The sequence below is a fragment of the Neophocaena asiaeorientalis genome, unplaced genomic scaffold (assembly GCF_003031525.2).
Source record: "Neophocaena asiaeorientalis asiaeorientalis breed wild unplaced genomic scaffold, Neophocaena_asiaeorientalis_V1.1 scaffold67, whole genome shotgun sequence".
Lineage (NCBI taxonomy): Eukaryota > Metazoa > Chordata > Mammalia > Artiodactyla > Phocoenidae > Neophocaena > Neophocaena asiaeorientalis.
The window spans coordinates 11,393,412-11,405,391 of record NW_020173731.1 but is presented as its reverse complement, the minus strand read 5'-3'; the positions used below and the strand labels follow the sequence as shown (position 1 = coordinate 11,405,391).

The 11,980-nt window shown below is 56.4% G+C and overlaps 1 protein-coding gene across 3 annotated transcripts in view; it reads left to right on the top strand.

Moving 5' to 3' along the window:
• TMCC2 (transmembrane and coiled-coil domain family 2) overlaps positions 1-11,568 on the top strand; it is a 36,572-nt gene extending 25,004 nt beyond the window's left edge. For 2 of the 3 annotated variants that reach the window (XM_024751017.1, XM_024751019.1), the window contains 3 exons: positions 7,550-8,490; positions 9,699-9,834; positions 10,096-11,568. In XM_024751017.1, the coding sequence (XP_024606785.1) occupies positions 7,550-8,490; positions 9,699-9,834; positions 10,096-10,407 (1,389 nt within the window). In that variant the 3' untranslated portion in view covers positions 10,408-11,568. Of the gene's footprint in view, positions 1-6,449; positions 6,921-7,549; positions 8,491-9,698; positions 9,835-10,095 lie in introns of those variants that run through there. The other variant, XM_024751018.1, reaches the window with a different exon arrangement.
• Positions 11,569-11,980: the final 412 nt, after the last annotated feature.

Here is an 11,980-nt window from a genome sequence, read left to right as displayed (position 1 = left end):
ATCCAGTTGGGTGAAAGATGCAGGTGCATGTGTTGCCATGTGCTTCCCCAACCTGCCCCCAGGCAGGAGTTGCTGTCTGTCACACCTGGATGTCCTCATGAACACTGGACTCATAGTGGCAACAGCTGGACTTGGGGATGGGCAGGGTAGAGGAGGGCACCCGCTTGGTGATCCTCCCTTTCTCCTCCCAGATGGGAAGGTGCAGCCGTGAGCCCCAGGGAGGGAGAAATCTCCCAGCGCAATCCGCCCCTAATCCCCAGGCTGGGCCTCAGACTGGAGATGGCGGCTGCAGAGCCTGGGAGCTCCGGCACACCTGCTCGCAGACCCCGGCTTTCCTTGGCGAGCCCAGTGCTGCCCAGGGACTGTGATCCCGGGGGCCTGGCACAGCCTGCAGAAAGCTGGGGCCTCAGGGCCCCTGGTACCCCAACACCAGCACGGCTTTGGGAAACGGTACCTACACAGGTGAGGCCCTGGTAGGGATGGGGGTGGGGTTGGGGGATGGAAGAAAGCCATTTCTGGAGTTCGTCAGGTGGGCTGTGCTCCCCTCCAGTCTCTTGGGTTGTGGCCCCCTCTCCTCTTCTCTCTCCATTATAGAGATGGGAGAAGGGAGGAGGGGTGAACACCAGGCCTCCAGGCTTAGGCTGACGGGTGCTGGCAGGGCCCTTGGGGTTGGGTGAGGGAGCCCTGGCAAAGAAACCTACAGACGTCACAACGCGTGAGGCCAGAGGAGCTGACATGAAATTAAGCGGAAGGGGTGTTCCCGGTTGTGGCTGCCTCTGTCTACAGAGAAACAGTGACCGGGAGGGAGGAATGTGAAGGGCCAGTGAGCACGATCCCCGTAGGAGGGTCCGGAAGGAGCAAAATGCTGGGTGCTTGGAGCTTTGGGAGAATTTGGAGGATTGAGAATAAAGGAGGTGCCAAGGTGGGAGGGCAGCTCCGGGGTTCCAGCCAGGGTGTGGGTATGAGGAGGCAGAGGGAACAGCACAGCAGGGCATTTGTGTGGACAAAAGGGCATTGTTCTCAGCAGGGCAGGGAATGAGGCGGCTGAGCCGAGGATGTAGTTTTGACCAGAACCAAGGGGTGGACCTATCAGAAAGGACTGGAATCCGAGGGCTAGATGAGAGGAGTGTCGCTCTGCCAGGAAGAGTCACCCTTAGGCTCAGGGCGGGAGGAAGCACTTGCTGGCTGCAGGAGGAGGCTGATTGAAGCCTCCACCCAGTGCCCGGCTGCCTAGAGATCGTAGGTGCTGCATGAAAGGATGCGAGAGTGAGTTTCCTCATCTGTTTGGACTCTGCACCCTGCAGTCCCTCGTAGCAGTGTAAAATTCCTTGTAAAGCCGCTGAGGGCACTCATGCAACGAGGAAGGGGCACTGCAGGAAGAGCCAGGTCCCTCACGCACCTGCCCTTGAATCCCTCGTGTGGCAGCTGGGGTCTCACTGCAGGAGTTTTTCATCTTACTCTTACCCAGTGAACAGCCCCAGGTGTATATATGTAATATATCCTCCTCCACGTGTACCCCTTTATCTAAGCATTTGCCTCCCTGCCCTCTGGAGAAAAGCCACTTGGGCTCCCAGGCACCAATGGAACCACTGGATGGGCTGGTGCCTTCCCCTCCCCCACCCCCTGCCCGTTCCTGCCCCTCCCTGCCCCTCCCGCACCTGGCTTGGGTTAGCCGTGATGATGCCTCCAGAGCCGGGGTTGAGCGGCTTCATAGCACCTGCATTATCTGGGAGAATGGGAGCAGCCCCTGGCTAAGGACCAAGGGTTGGCGTAATCTTCCCCGTCTGCTCTGGCTGGAACATCAGGTTGGTGTGGGAGATGTCAGGTTGCCTCCCTCCCAGCTTCATTGTAGGGTCACACTGCCTCTTTGGGCAGGGGGTGGGGTGTTTGCTGGCCATGGCTGTTCCTCTCCATCCTGGCCTGGCTTACCTCCCTTTCCCTCGAGGAAAGAGGGGAATCTGTGTGTTCTCCATCCTGAGAAGGGTGCTCAAATCAGAGTCACAGGGCGAGAAGTCAGCAGATGGAAGCATCTCTGCTGACTCACCCGGGCCTGACAGGCCTGTCACACTCACCTGTGGGGCTCTTAGTCACTGCAGCCCAGGAGCAGCACCCCGCACGGACCTCAGCCCATCTGGTCAGACCCACAGACAAAGCAGGGTTGACACCTGACTCCATTGCTCTCCACCCTGGGAGGGGGCACACAGGCCACCTGACCCGGGATGACAGGGCCACCCTGCTCTCCTAAAGGGAAGCATAGGAGCCCCAAAGCTCTTTTCTTTCCTCTTTTTTTTTTTTCCAAGAGTGACCTTAGTGTTGGCTTTCCAACCCCTGAGCAGGTAGCTAGGACAGGAATCATCTCTGCAGCTTGCTCTGGGGACTCTAACAGGAGAGCACTTTGTAAATGTAGGAGGAGGCTGCCTGTCCCTGGGGGAGGGGAGTCACAGGCTGGGGGCCATCTCCGGTCTCCTGGGAACCTGGGAGCGCAGGTGTGGAGCACGCATTCCTTGCAAGTGTGATTGTTGATATGGTCCATCTTGAAGCATGTTTATAATGTGTTTGTACTGTTGCTAGAGAAATAGACCCATGATTCACATCTCACAGTTTACATGGCTAGCGTCCTTCCCCTTTGCACTGAGGAGCTTCATGTAAGCTTGCATGCTTCTGTCCCAACAGTGTCTGCCTCAGGGACCCAGGCTGCCGGGCCAGTGTGTGAGAGGAAGACCCATGTCCCGTGTCTGGCCGGGTTAACATGGAGATGTGAGCTCAGGCCCCGGAGGAGGTGGGAACCCTGTAATCTGGCAGAGCACCTAATCCGGCTTCGCTCAGCTCTGCTGGAAGCGGGCAGGGAGAAGAGTCTGAGGGGCTGTGAAGCCTCGTGGAGCGGGTGCTCCCAGGGGTGTGTGTCACCAGAGCAGGGAGACGAATAGGGAAAGTTGTGCCCCGGACACTTCTGACAGCGTCCCAGCTCTGGCTCTTCCAGAACATTCGTCAACACTTCTCGGACATCACTGTCTGTGTAGAACAGTGTCAGTGACCTCAGCCCTGGCTGGTGGGCACCCTGAGCAGGGAGCGTGACCTGGCCTCTGGGTTGCCTTGTGTGGATAGGGGTCATGGAAGAAGCATGGGCCACTCTCCATGGTTCTCCTCTTCTTAGAACTTGCCCCCCCTGTGCACAGGGATTCTTCCTGGGGTCAGGTGCCTGCGGAGTGTCTGGCCCCTCTCAGGCAGGAGAGTGGGGCGAGGAGGCCGTGGTGTTGGTGGCTAGGCATGGACAGAGGGCTGGGTGGCCTGGGCCGTGTGAGGCTCTGTGACAGTTTCGAGAGAGGAGCAGCAGTGCCTGTGTAGCCCACCCACTGCCGTGCTCCAGGCTGGGGGACCCTGGGAGTTTTCACCTGCTGGTGACCGGGAGTTCAGTGATCTGTATTGCTCCTCTTTTTAGTGAGTGAGTTAGAGCTGCTTCTTCCCTTTTTTTTTTTTGTCTGTGCTGTGCAGCACGTGGGATCCTAGTTCCCCGATCAGGGATTGAACCTGTGCCCCATGCCTGCAGTGGAAGCACAGAGTCTTAACCACTGGACCACCAGGGAAGTCCCAGCTAGAGCTTCTGCTGTGTTAAAAATGTGCCCATAAGATGAAGGACTCAGATACTGTCCCGCAGACCCACTCTGTAATAGGACATGGGCTGGCCCTGCAACCTAGGCCAGCAGATTGAGGGCCCTGGTCTTCCACACCCAGGTTGTGCGACCATCACCTCTTTCTAGTTCCGGAATATCTTCATTATCCCTAAAGGAAACCTGTACCCATTAAGCAGTCACTCCCCATTTCTCCCTTCCCCAGCCCCTGGCAACCGCTAGTCTGCCTTCTGTCTCTATGAATTTAAGTATCCTGGACATTTCATATAAATGGAATTGTACAGTATGTGGCCTTTAGTATCTGTTTTCTTTTACTTGGTGTACTGCTCTTGAGATTCATCCACGTTGTAGCCTCTATCAGTACTTTATTCATTTTATAATCAAATAAGATTCCGTTGTGTGACTCTACCGATTTTGCTTACCCATTACCCAACGATCAGTGGACATTTGAGTTGTGTCCGCCCTTTGGCTATTGTAAATAGTGTTGCTGTGAACATATGTGTACGAGTACTTGTTTAAAACCCGCTTTCAATTCCTTGGGGCTGCACCTAGGAGTGAAATTGCTGGGTCATAAAGTAAATCCATGTTTAATTTTTTAAGGACCCTCCAAACTGTTTTCCACAGCAAATGCGCCATCTTGCATTCCTGCCAGCAAAGGTGTGAAGCTTCTGATTTCCCCACATCCTCGCCAACACTTGTTATTTTTCCTTTTTAAATTATAGCCGTCCTAGTGGATGTGAAGTGTCAGTTGATTGTGATTTGTTTTTGAGCACCTGCTGTGTGCCCTGAGATTGTACTGTGATCATTGCCTTCATGGTCTCATTTTATCCTCCTGACAATCCGTTGAGGTGGGTAGAAATACCCCCTTTTTCTAGATGAGAAAGCTGAGTCCCAGAAAAGTTAATGACATATCTAAGGGCACACAGCTGGTAAGTGACAGAGCCAGGATTCTAAACCGGTGTTTGCTTCCACACTTAGTGCCCTTTCCATTGCCCTGCATGGGCCTTGTATCCTGTCTCATTGCGATTCTTCTTCTTTTATTTTTTGTGAGCAAATCTCATTCTCCTCATGCTCTGCTAGATTCATCCCTCTTAACAGCTTTCTCATCTTTTTTCTTCTAATGCTCTAATTTTCCTTCCTTTGTTAAAGCATAATCCCTCTTTGTACCTCTGCCTGTCTGTCTGCAGCCTCCTTGGCTCTTTTTTCCTGGTCACCTTGTCTCCCTTTCGTCCTGAAAGGGCGCTGCAGCCTTGGGGAGGGGGGGGGGGGAGCTTAGGGAGAGGAGGGAGTGGAGAACTCCCTGGGGGCAGGGACAAAGAGGCATGTTCTGTGACTGGAGCCAGCCAGAGGCTCCAGGCATTGTAGACCCAGTGGAGGGGCAGGAAGGAGCTGGGGTCCTGCCGCAGGAACCCCAGGCTTGAGTCTGGGCCCCAGGGCAGAGAAGAGGGGCGGGAGGTGGGGAAACGGGTGGGACTGCAGCCCACTTCAGCTCACCACCAGGCCCTCCTGCTGATTTTCCTGGAGTGTCTGTTCTCTCATTCATGGGGATTTCACAGCCAGCTTCAGCTCTGCTTTTCTATTTGTAAGCCAGACAGCCACCAAATTGAGGGGGAAAAGGCTCTAAGCTGCCAGACTGGAGCCCGGACGGGCAGGGAATTTGCTCTTTTACACTCCCTTGTAGTCCAAAGCACTTTTGCTTTTCACAGCGAGTCGTGTCTCATTAGGTCCTCCGACACTCCTCCAAGTAGGTGGGACCGACGCTCTCCTCTTTATAAAGATGAGCCCGCGACCTAGCTGAGCATCAGGCAGTGAGGCCGCCAGATCCCAACTCATTTTCTGAATATTCTTTCTCCCACGCAGAGAGTGGAAGAGAGGGAAAGTGTTGACTCTCTTTGGAAAGCACAGCGGCCTTATAAAGGGGTCAAGTCCTTTAATCTTAAAAGCTGTGTGTTGCATATAGAATTAAATTTTGCCTCATAGTATCAACGTTGAGCAAGTTTTTTGGTATAATCTTTTAAATAAACTTCATTTCCTCCACGGCACCGACGAGTGCCTCTGTCTGCCTGTGCTGTGCCAACTGCTCACTACACATCCTCTTGTGTTACCCTCACCAAAGGCCTGAGAGGAGATGTGATTATCCCCATTTTACAGGGGGGGATACTGAGGGTCAGGAAAATCGAGAGATGGGGTGTTTGCCATCACTGCAGGAACAGCACAGGAAGAAGGGCTTTCACTGCACGATGCACTTTGAAGTCAGATTGCTGCAACGAGTAGACCTTGGGACGGGTCACTAAGGGAGACTGTGGAATTGGCTCCTCTGATATACAAGGTCCTGAAGGTATCGGCACCCGGCAGAGGGCAAAGGGACATGCGGGGAGACCCAAAGCACATGTCAGAGGAAAGTCCTGACTTCAGGAGGTATGGAAAGGGATGGGTTTTGTACCCAGCATCCCCAGTGGAACGGGGACCTGAAAAGGCTGAAGGGGAAGCCCACAGAGGAGACACCCTCCTCTGGCTCCTGAGTTTGGCAGGGCTATTGTTTTTAACAGCGTTTGCCAATAATTTCGCACCTCGGCAGAAATGGAGCCCAGTGACTTCTGCCTGTAATTGGCACGGGCTGCTTCCCGTGCGTGAGCTGTGAGCTGGGGCCACTTTCTTTGTGTTTAACCCCTTCCCCCATGTGTACCTCACCCTGCCCCCACCCCCACATACACAAAAAGAGCGACTATCTGACCGGCCCAGGGTGTGCTGTGTGTAAAAATACAGGGGGTTGAGCCATTTCCTGCTGCTTCCGTTGTTGCATGGAGATAAGACACTGGGACTCGGCTGTGGACAGCGGTCCTTCAACAGGCTGAGGCGGGTCTGGCCCTGGGAGAGTGGGGCTCCAGGCCCGCCTGCTTTCATCCGACCTTGCTTCCCATCTTTCCTATCTTCTGTGACCTTTCCTTCCCCTCTCTCCCTGCCCCCTATCCTCTCTCAGTCTCTCTGCTCCATTCTCTGTGCCACCCTGATGCACTCAGGAAGCCTGCCTGCCTGCGAGGAAAAGGCACTGTCCTCTCCCTCCTGCACATTCACCTCCTTCCACGCTGGATGGCTGGTACCCCCAGGCCCCCAGCCTGGGCCCTGCTTCCCTCAGCCTGTGGGTTACTTCTGGGACTCGAGACCTTGGGGACCCAGCCAGCAGGCAGGTGGGGGTGTGCTCCTCTCCCTGTCCTGGGAGACTGGGCAGGGCCGGGCGCTCCCGCCATCATGAAGCGGAAGAGGTTGCTGACGACCCCAGGGAGCTGGAAGGTAAGGGCAGGGCTGCGAGAGGTGTCCGCTGAGGCAGGTGGCCCGCTGCGCTGCACTGGGGAAGCCCAGGTGGGGAGGGTACAGGGAAGTGCTTCCTGTGCCTGCATGGGGCCCAAGTGTAGGCTCTGGTCAGCTCTGAGGGAGCGGCCTGCTCCAGGCAGGAGCCTTCTGGAGGGCTGAGTCCAGAGGGACAGCGTGTCTCATCCCCGAGAAATAACCCCGTGACTGCAGTGAAGCCTCAGACCTGCTTGGTCCATGTGATGGGGCAAAAAGAGTTCTAGGCTGCCAGTTCTGTCTTCCTGAAGCTGTTTGTCCCTGAGCAACTTGCTTGAACTCTCTGGGCCAAAGGAGGAGCAGGTCTGCCTAGACTGCCTTTTAGGGTGTTGTGGGGATTGGGTAAATAGCAGCTGTGCAAGCCCTTCCTAAATGGCGGCTGTGAGGGAATACTGTTGTCATTGCCATTATCCTTTCGGACTCTTTCCTTAAAGTTTCCTGTTCAACCTGCATCCGTTTTCCAGGCGGTGAAAACCAAGTCCAGAGTTGCCCAGGGACACACGAGGGACCCCTGTGGGCCCCCTCCCTTGGTTTCCTGATTGACTTACGCTTCTTCTGCTTGCCTTCTTCCCCAGGTCGACAAGGGAGACCTCGCGGCCCTGAGCCTCCCTGGCGGCCCTGGCCACGGTGACGCCGATGGCCCCATCAGCCTGGACGTGCCGGACGGGGCCCCGGACCCCCAGCGGACCAAGGCCGCCATCGACCACCTGCACCAGAAGATCCTGAAGATCACGGAGCAGATCAAGATCGAGCAGGAGGCGCGGGACGACAACGTAGCCGAGTACCTGAAGCTGGCCCACAACGCCGACAAGCAGCAGGTGTCCCGCATCAAGCAGGTGTTCGAGAAGAAGAACCAGAAGTCGGCCCAGACCATCGCCCAGCTGCACAAGAAGCTGGAGCACTACCGCCGGCGCCTGAAGGAGATCGAGCAGAACGGGCCGTCGCGGCAGCCCAAGGACGTGCTGCGGGACATGCAGCAGGGCCTGAAGGACGTGGGCGCCAACATGCGCGCTGGCATCAGCGGCTTCGGGGGTGGCGTGGTGGAGGGCGTGAAGGGCAGCCTCTCCGGCCTCTCACAGGCCACCCACACCGCCGTGGTGTCCAAGCCCCGGGAGTTCGCCAGCCTCATCCGGAACAAGTTTGGCAGCGCTGACAACATCGCCCACCTGAAGGACCCCCTGGACGACGGGCCCCCCGAGGAGGCGGCCCGGGCGCTGAGCGGCAGTGCCACGCTCGTGTCCAGCCCCAAGTACGGCAGTGACGATGAGTGCTCCAGCGCCAGCGCCAGCTCGGCTGGGGCGGGCAGCAACTCGGGGGCCGGGCCCGCTGCGGCGCTGGGGAGCCCCAAGTCGAACATGCTGTACGGCGCCCCCGGAAACATGGATGCCGTGCTGGAAGAGCTGCGGGAGATCAAGGAGGGCCAGTCCCACCTGGAGGACTCGATGGAGGACCTGAAGGCTCAGCTGCAGAGGGACTACACCTACATGACCCAGTGCCTGCAGGAGGAGCGCTACAGGTGTGTGCCGCCTGGCCCAGCCCTGGGGAGAGGGGCCGAGCACCGGCTTTCAGACTTGGTGGTAGCAGCAGACGGGGGAGCATCTAGAAGGGTCCTGGGCTGCTGGAAGGGGCCAGGAAGAGGCTCCGAGGACCCTTCCACCAGCTTCCAGGGCAGCTGGAAGTTAGGATTATGGGGCCTGTGGAAGGAAGGCTCTGCCCGTCTCAGGAGCTTTGAGCATCTCTACTTGATGATTACATGGTTGTTGTACAGAAGGGGAAACCGAGGCAGGAGCCAGATACATGGCCTTTTACCTGGAGAGAGTCTGGCTAAGAGCACTGACTCTGGAGCCAGGTTACCTGGGTTCAGATCCCAGCTCTACTCTTTACCCTTTACCTTGGACAAAGTTCTTACTACTCTTCGTACCCGGCGTCCTCATCTGTGAAGCGGGAATAACGTGAATCCCTGTTCACAGGGTTTGTGAGGATTGAGTCCAAACCTGTGAAGTCACCGTATGGAGGTGTCTGGCATGGTCCGTGTGAGCGTCCAGCCAAGGCTGCTGGGTCAGCCTGCCCCCTCCTTCCCTTCTGTCGGCTCTGCTTTTGCTCTGCGCCTCCCGTGTGCCATTTGGCACCTGCTCCTTGGGATTCTTCGGGATCTTTTCTTTAGTTAGCGCTTCTTCTTCTTTATATATGTGAAGAAGGTTTGGAAAGTTGAGGGGGAAACCTGCCTGAAAGCTAACTACACCCCCCGCCCGCCATAGTAGTCATCTTCTCTATTTTATGCCTTCAGAGCAGGGATTGTGTCTCTATATATCCCTGGGTCCCTGGTACCCAGGAGAGCATTAGCCCAGGGCTTAAGGGCCGAGGTTGTTGAAGTCAGTCAATCCTTGACTCCTCCATTCCATGAGCTCTGTGATCTCAGGCAAGTTCCTCAACCTCTCTATGCCTCGGTCTTCTCGTCTGTAAAATGGGGATGACACTAGTACTTACCTTGAAGGTTTGTGGAGGAGGATCCTATGGGATAATGTGGCTAAAGTGCCTAGCCCAGGGCCTGCATATAAGAAGTGCTGTGTACTAGTAGCTTTCATTGTTGTTGCTGTTAAAATTGGACAGGGCTGGACACCTGGGGTGGGTTGAGTCATTGTTGAGAATGAGTGAAATTGATCCTGCGGGGAGACAAGAGGCTTGGGGAGCTGGGACTGGTGTCATACCTTCTCCCTCCGCCAGATATGAGCGGCTGGAGGAGCAGCTCAACGACCTGACCGAGCTTCACCAGAATGAGATGACCAACCTGAAGCAGGAGCTGGCCAGCATGGAGGAGAAGGTGGCCTACCAGTCCTACGAAAGGGCCCGGGACATCCAGGTACAGCAGCCTCAAGAGGAATCCGGGAGCGGGCTGGTTCCGCCGCTTCCCCTTAATCAAGACTTCCACTTGCCACCGTCCTCCCCAAATAGTCATCATTAAAGGACTCGGGCCCCTAGCTGCAGCTGACCACCCTCTACCCTGCCTGGCCTTCGGAGGGGGCACCCTGTGCATTGTCACCTCCTCGGAGGGGCAGGTAGGGTTTCGGCTGGGGGCCTGCCCGCCCCGAGCTCCAGTGCACCCACCCCTGTGTCCCTGCAGGAGGCTGTGGAGTCTTGCCTGACCCGGGTCACCAAGCTGGAGCTGCAGCAGCAACAGCAGCAGGTGGTGCAGCTGGAGGGCGTGGAGAACGCCAACGCGCGGGCGCTGCTGGGCAAGTTCATCAACGTGATCCTGGCGCTCATGGCCGTGCTGCTGGTGTTCGTGTCCACTCTCGCCAACTTCATCACACCACTCATGAAGACCCGCCTGCGCATCACCAGCACTGCCCTCCTGGTCCTCGTCCTCTTCCTCCTCTGGAAGCACTGGGACTCCCTCACCTACCTCCTGCAGCACGCGCTACTGCCCAGCTGAGCGGCCGGCCTGTCCCGACCCCGTGCTCTCCCCAGCCCCCAGCTGGCCATGCTTCTCCGGGGGAACCCTGGGACTCCCGAGTCCTTGGACTTCATCATGTGTCCAGTTTGGCCTCCTGCCCAAACTGTCCATTCCAGCGACTTCTGCCCCCTTCTCTGTCCTTGCTTCTTATGGCCAGTGCCTCCTCCCTGTTGGCCTGAAGGGAGCCGTAAGTGTAGCCCTGGCTGGAGGCGGTGGGGGCGTCGGTGGCCAAATGGAGCAGAGGACACCCGGATGGACTGTTTTGATTATTTACAGTCACACAAGGGCTCCTCCCAGCTGACGCAGTTGCCGTGGGTCAGGAAGGCCAATGAGAAGAGGGGCAGGAGAGGGCCATGCCTCGGCTTTCCTAGGGAATAGCCCATGCTTCAGGCAGCTCCGGCTTCCTCTTTGTGGAGATGGTCAGAATGAAGGCAAGAGCTTCCACTGGCCCCGGGGAAGCTCCCCAGCTCACCCCTCCCTCCTCCAGAGCTGGGTTGAGGCTGGGTTCTGGCTTGGGCCCTTCTGGGATCTGAAGGATGCAGGCTCTGGAGGCCAGTTAGGTGTGGCTTTGGATTTGTGTGTTCCCTGTTATCCTTTCTGCCTGTCCCTGGATCTGCTCTTTTCAGGGAAAGAGGCCCCAGGGGTCCCAAGCCTCAGCCCAAGCTCTTAGGGTTCTGTTTATTTATTTATTTATTTGTTCCTTTGTCCCTTATTCCCCTGAGCTCCAGGGAGAGGTCCCACCCCCACCCCCCTCTCTGGTCCTCTCTCTGAAGCCAGGGCTGCTGCTTGGCTGTCAGGCACTTCCATGCCATTTAGATCTGGAGACTCCTGGCTGGGGGAAGCGGGGCAGAGCCACCCAGCCCCACTCTCCTAGGCAGCGCCTCAGCCTCTTTTATATGTCTGTTTATTCTGTATGTGTGTATTTGTGTGGGGGAGGTTGTCTGTTGCTTTCTTTTTTTTAAGGCTCTGGAGTGTTGTGTATGGTTTCTCTTCACATCCCAGCCTCCCCAAGGGCACTTCCAAGAAGAGAGGGGATTTGTCGGAAAAGGAGAGAGAAATCCCCTGGAACAGGGGAGGGCAGTGCCTGCCAGCTGTTGTGGACCTTCCCGAGAAATAAATATCCTCTAAATTTTCAAACCATCCCGTCTAGCGTTGGTTGATTAGGCTGTTTCCATGGAAACCACCGAGTCTCTCCCGACACTCAAGCATTCTGGGTAACACAGACTGGGCCTCACCTATTGGCCTGTGGCCTTCGTCCTCCAGGATCTGACATTGAACAAAGCGTCATCCACCCTTCCCATTTGCTTTCCACAGCCAAAGCTCTGGCCTGGGTGATAGGGAGGTGAGATGATGTCCACCCCATCCAGCCTCCCTGGAGTGCTTTCTAGGAGGAGGGAAATTGGGAGAGATTTCCTTAGTTTGGAGAACATAAGCAGCTGGAGGCCTCGATGACAGCAGTCATGCCCAGGTATGGCCACAGGAGGGCAGCAGAGTCCTTATTCAGCACTTTCTTAGGGTTCAGCTCCGAAGACTAGCATCTGTTGGCGTTAGC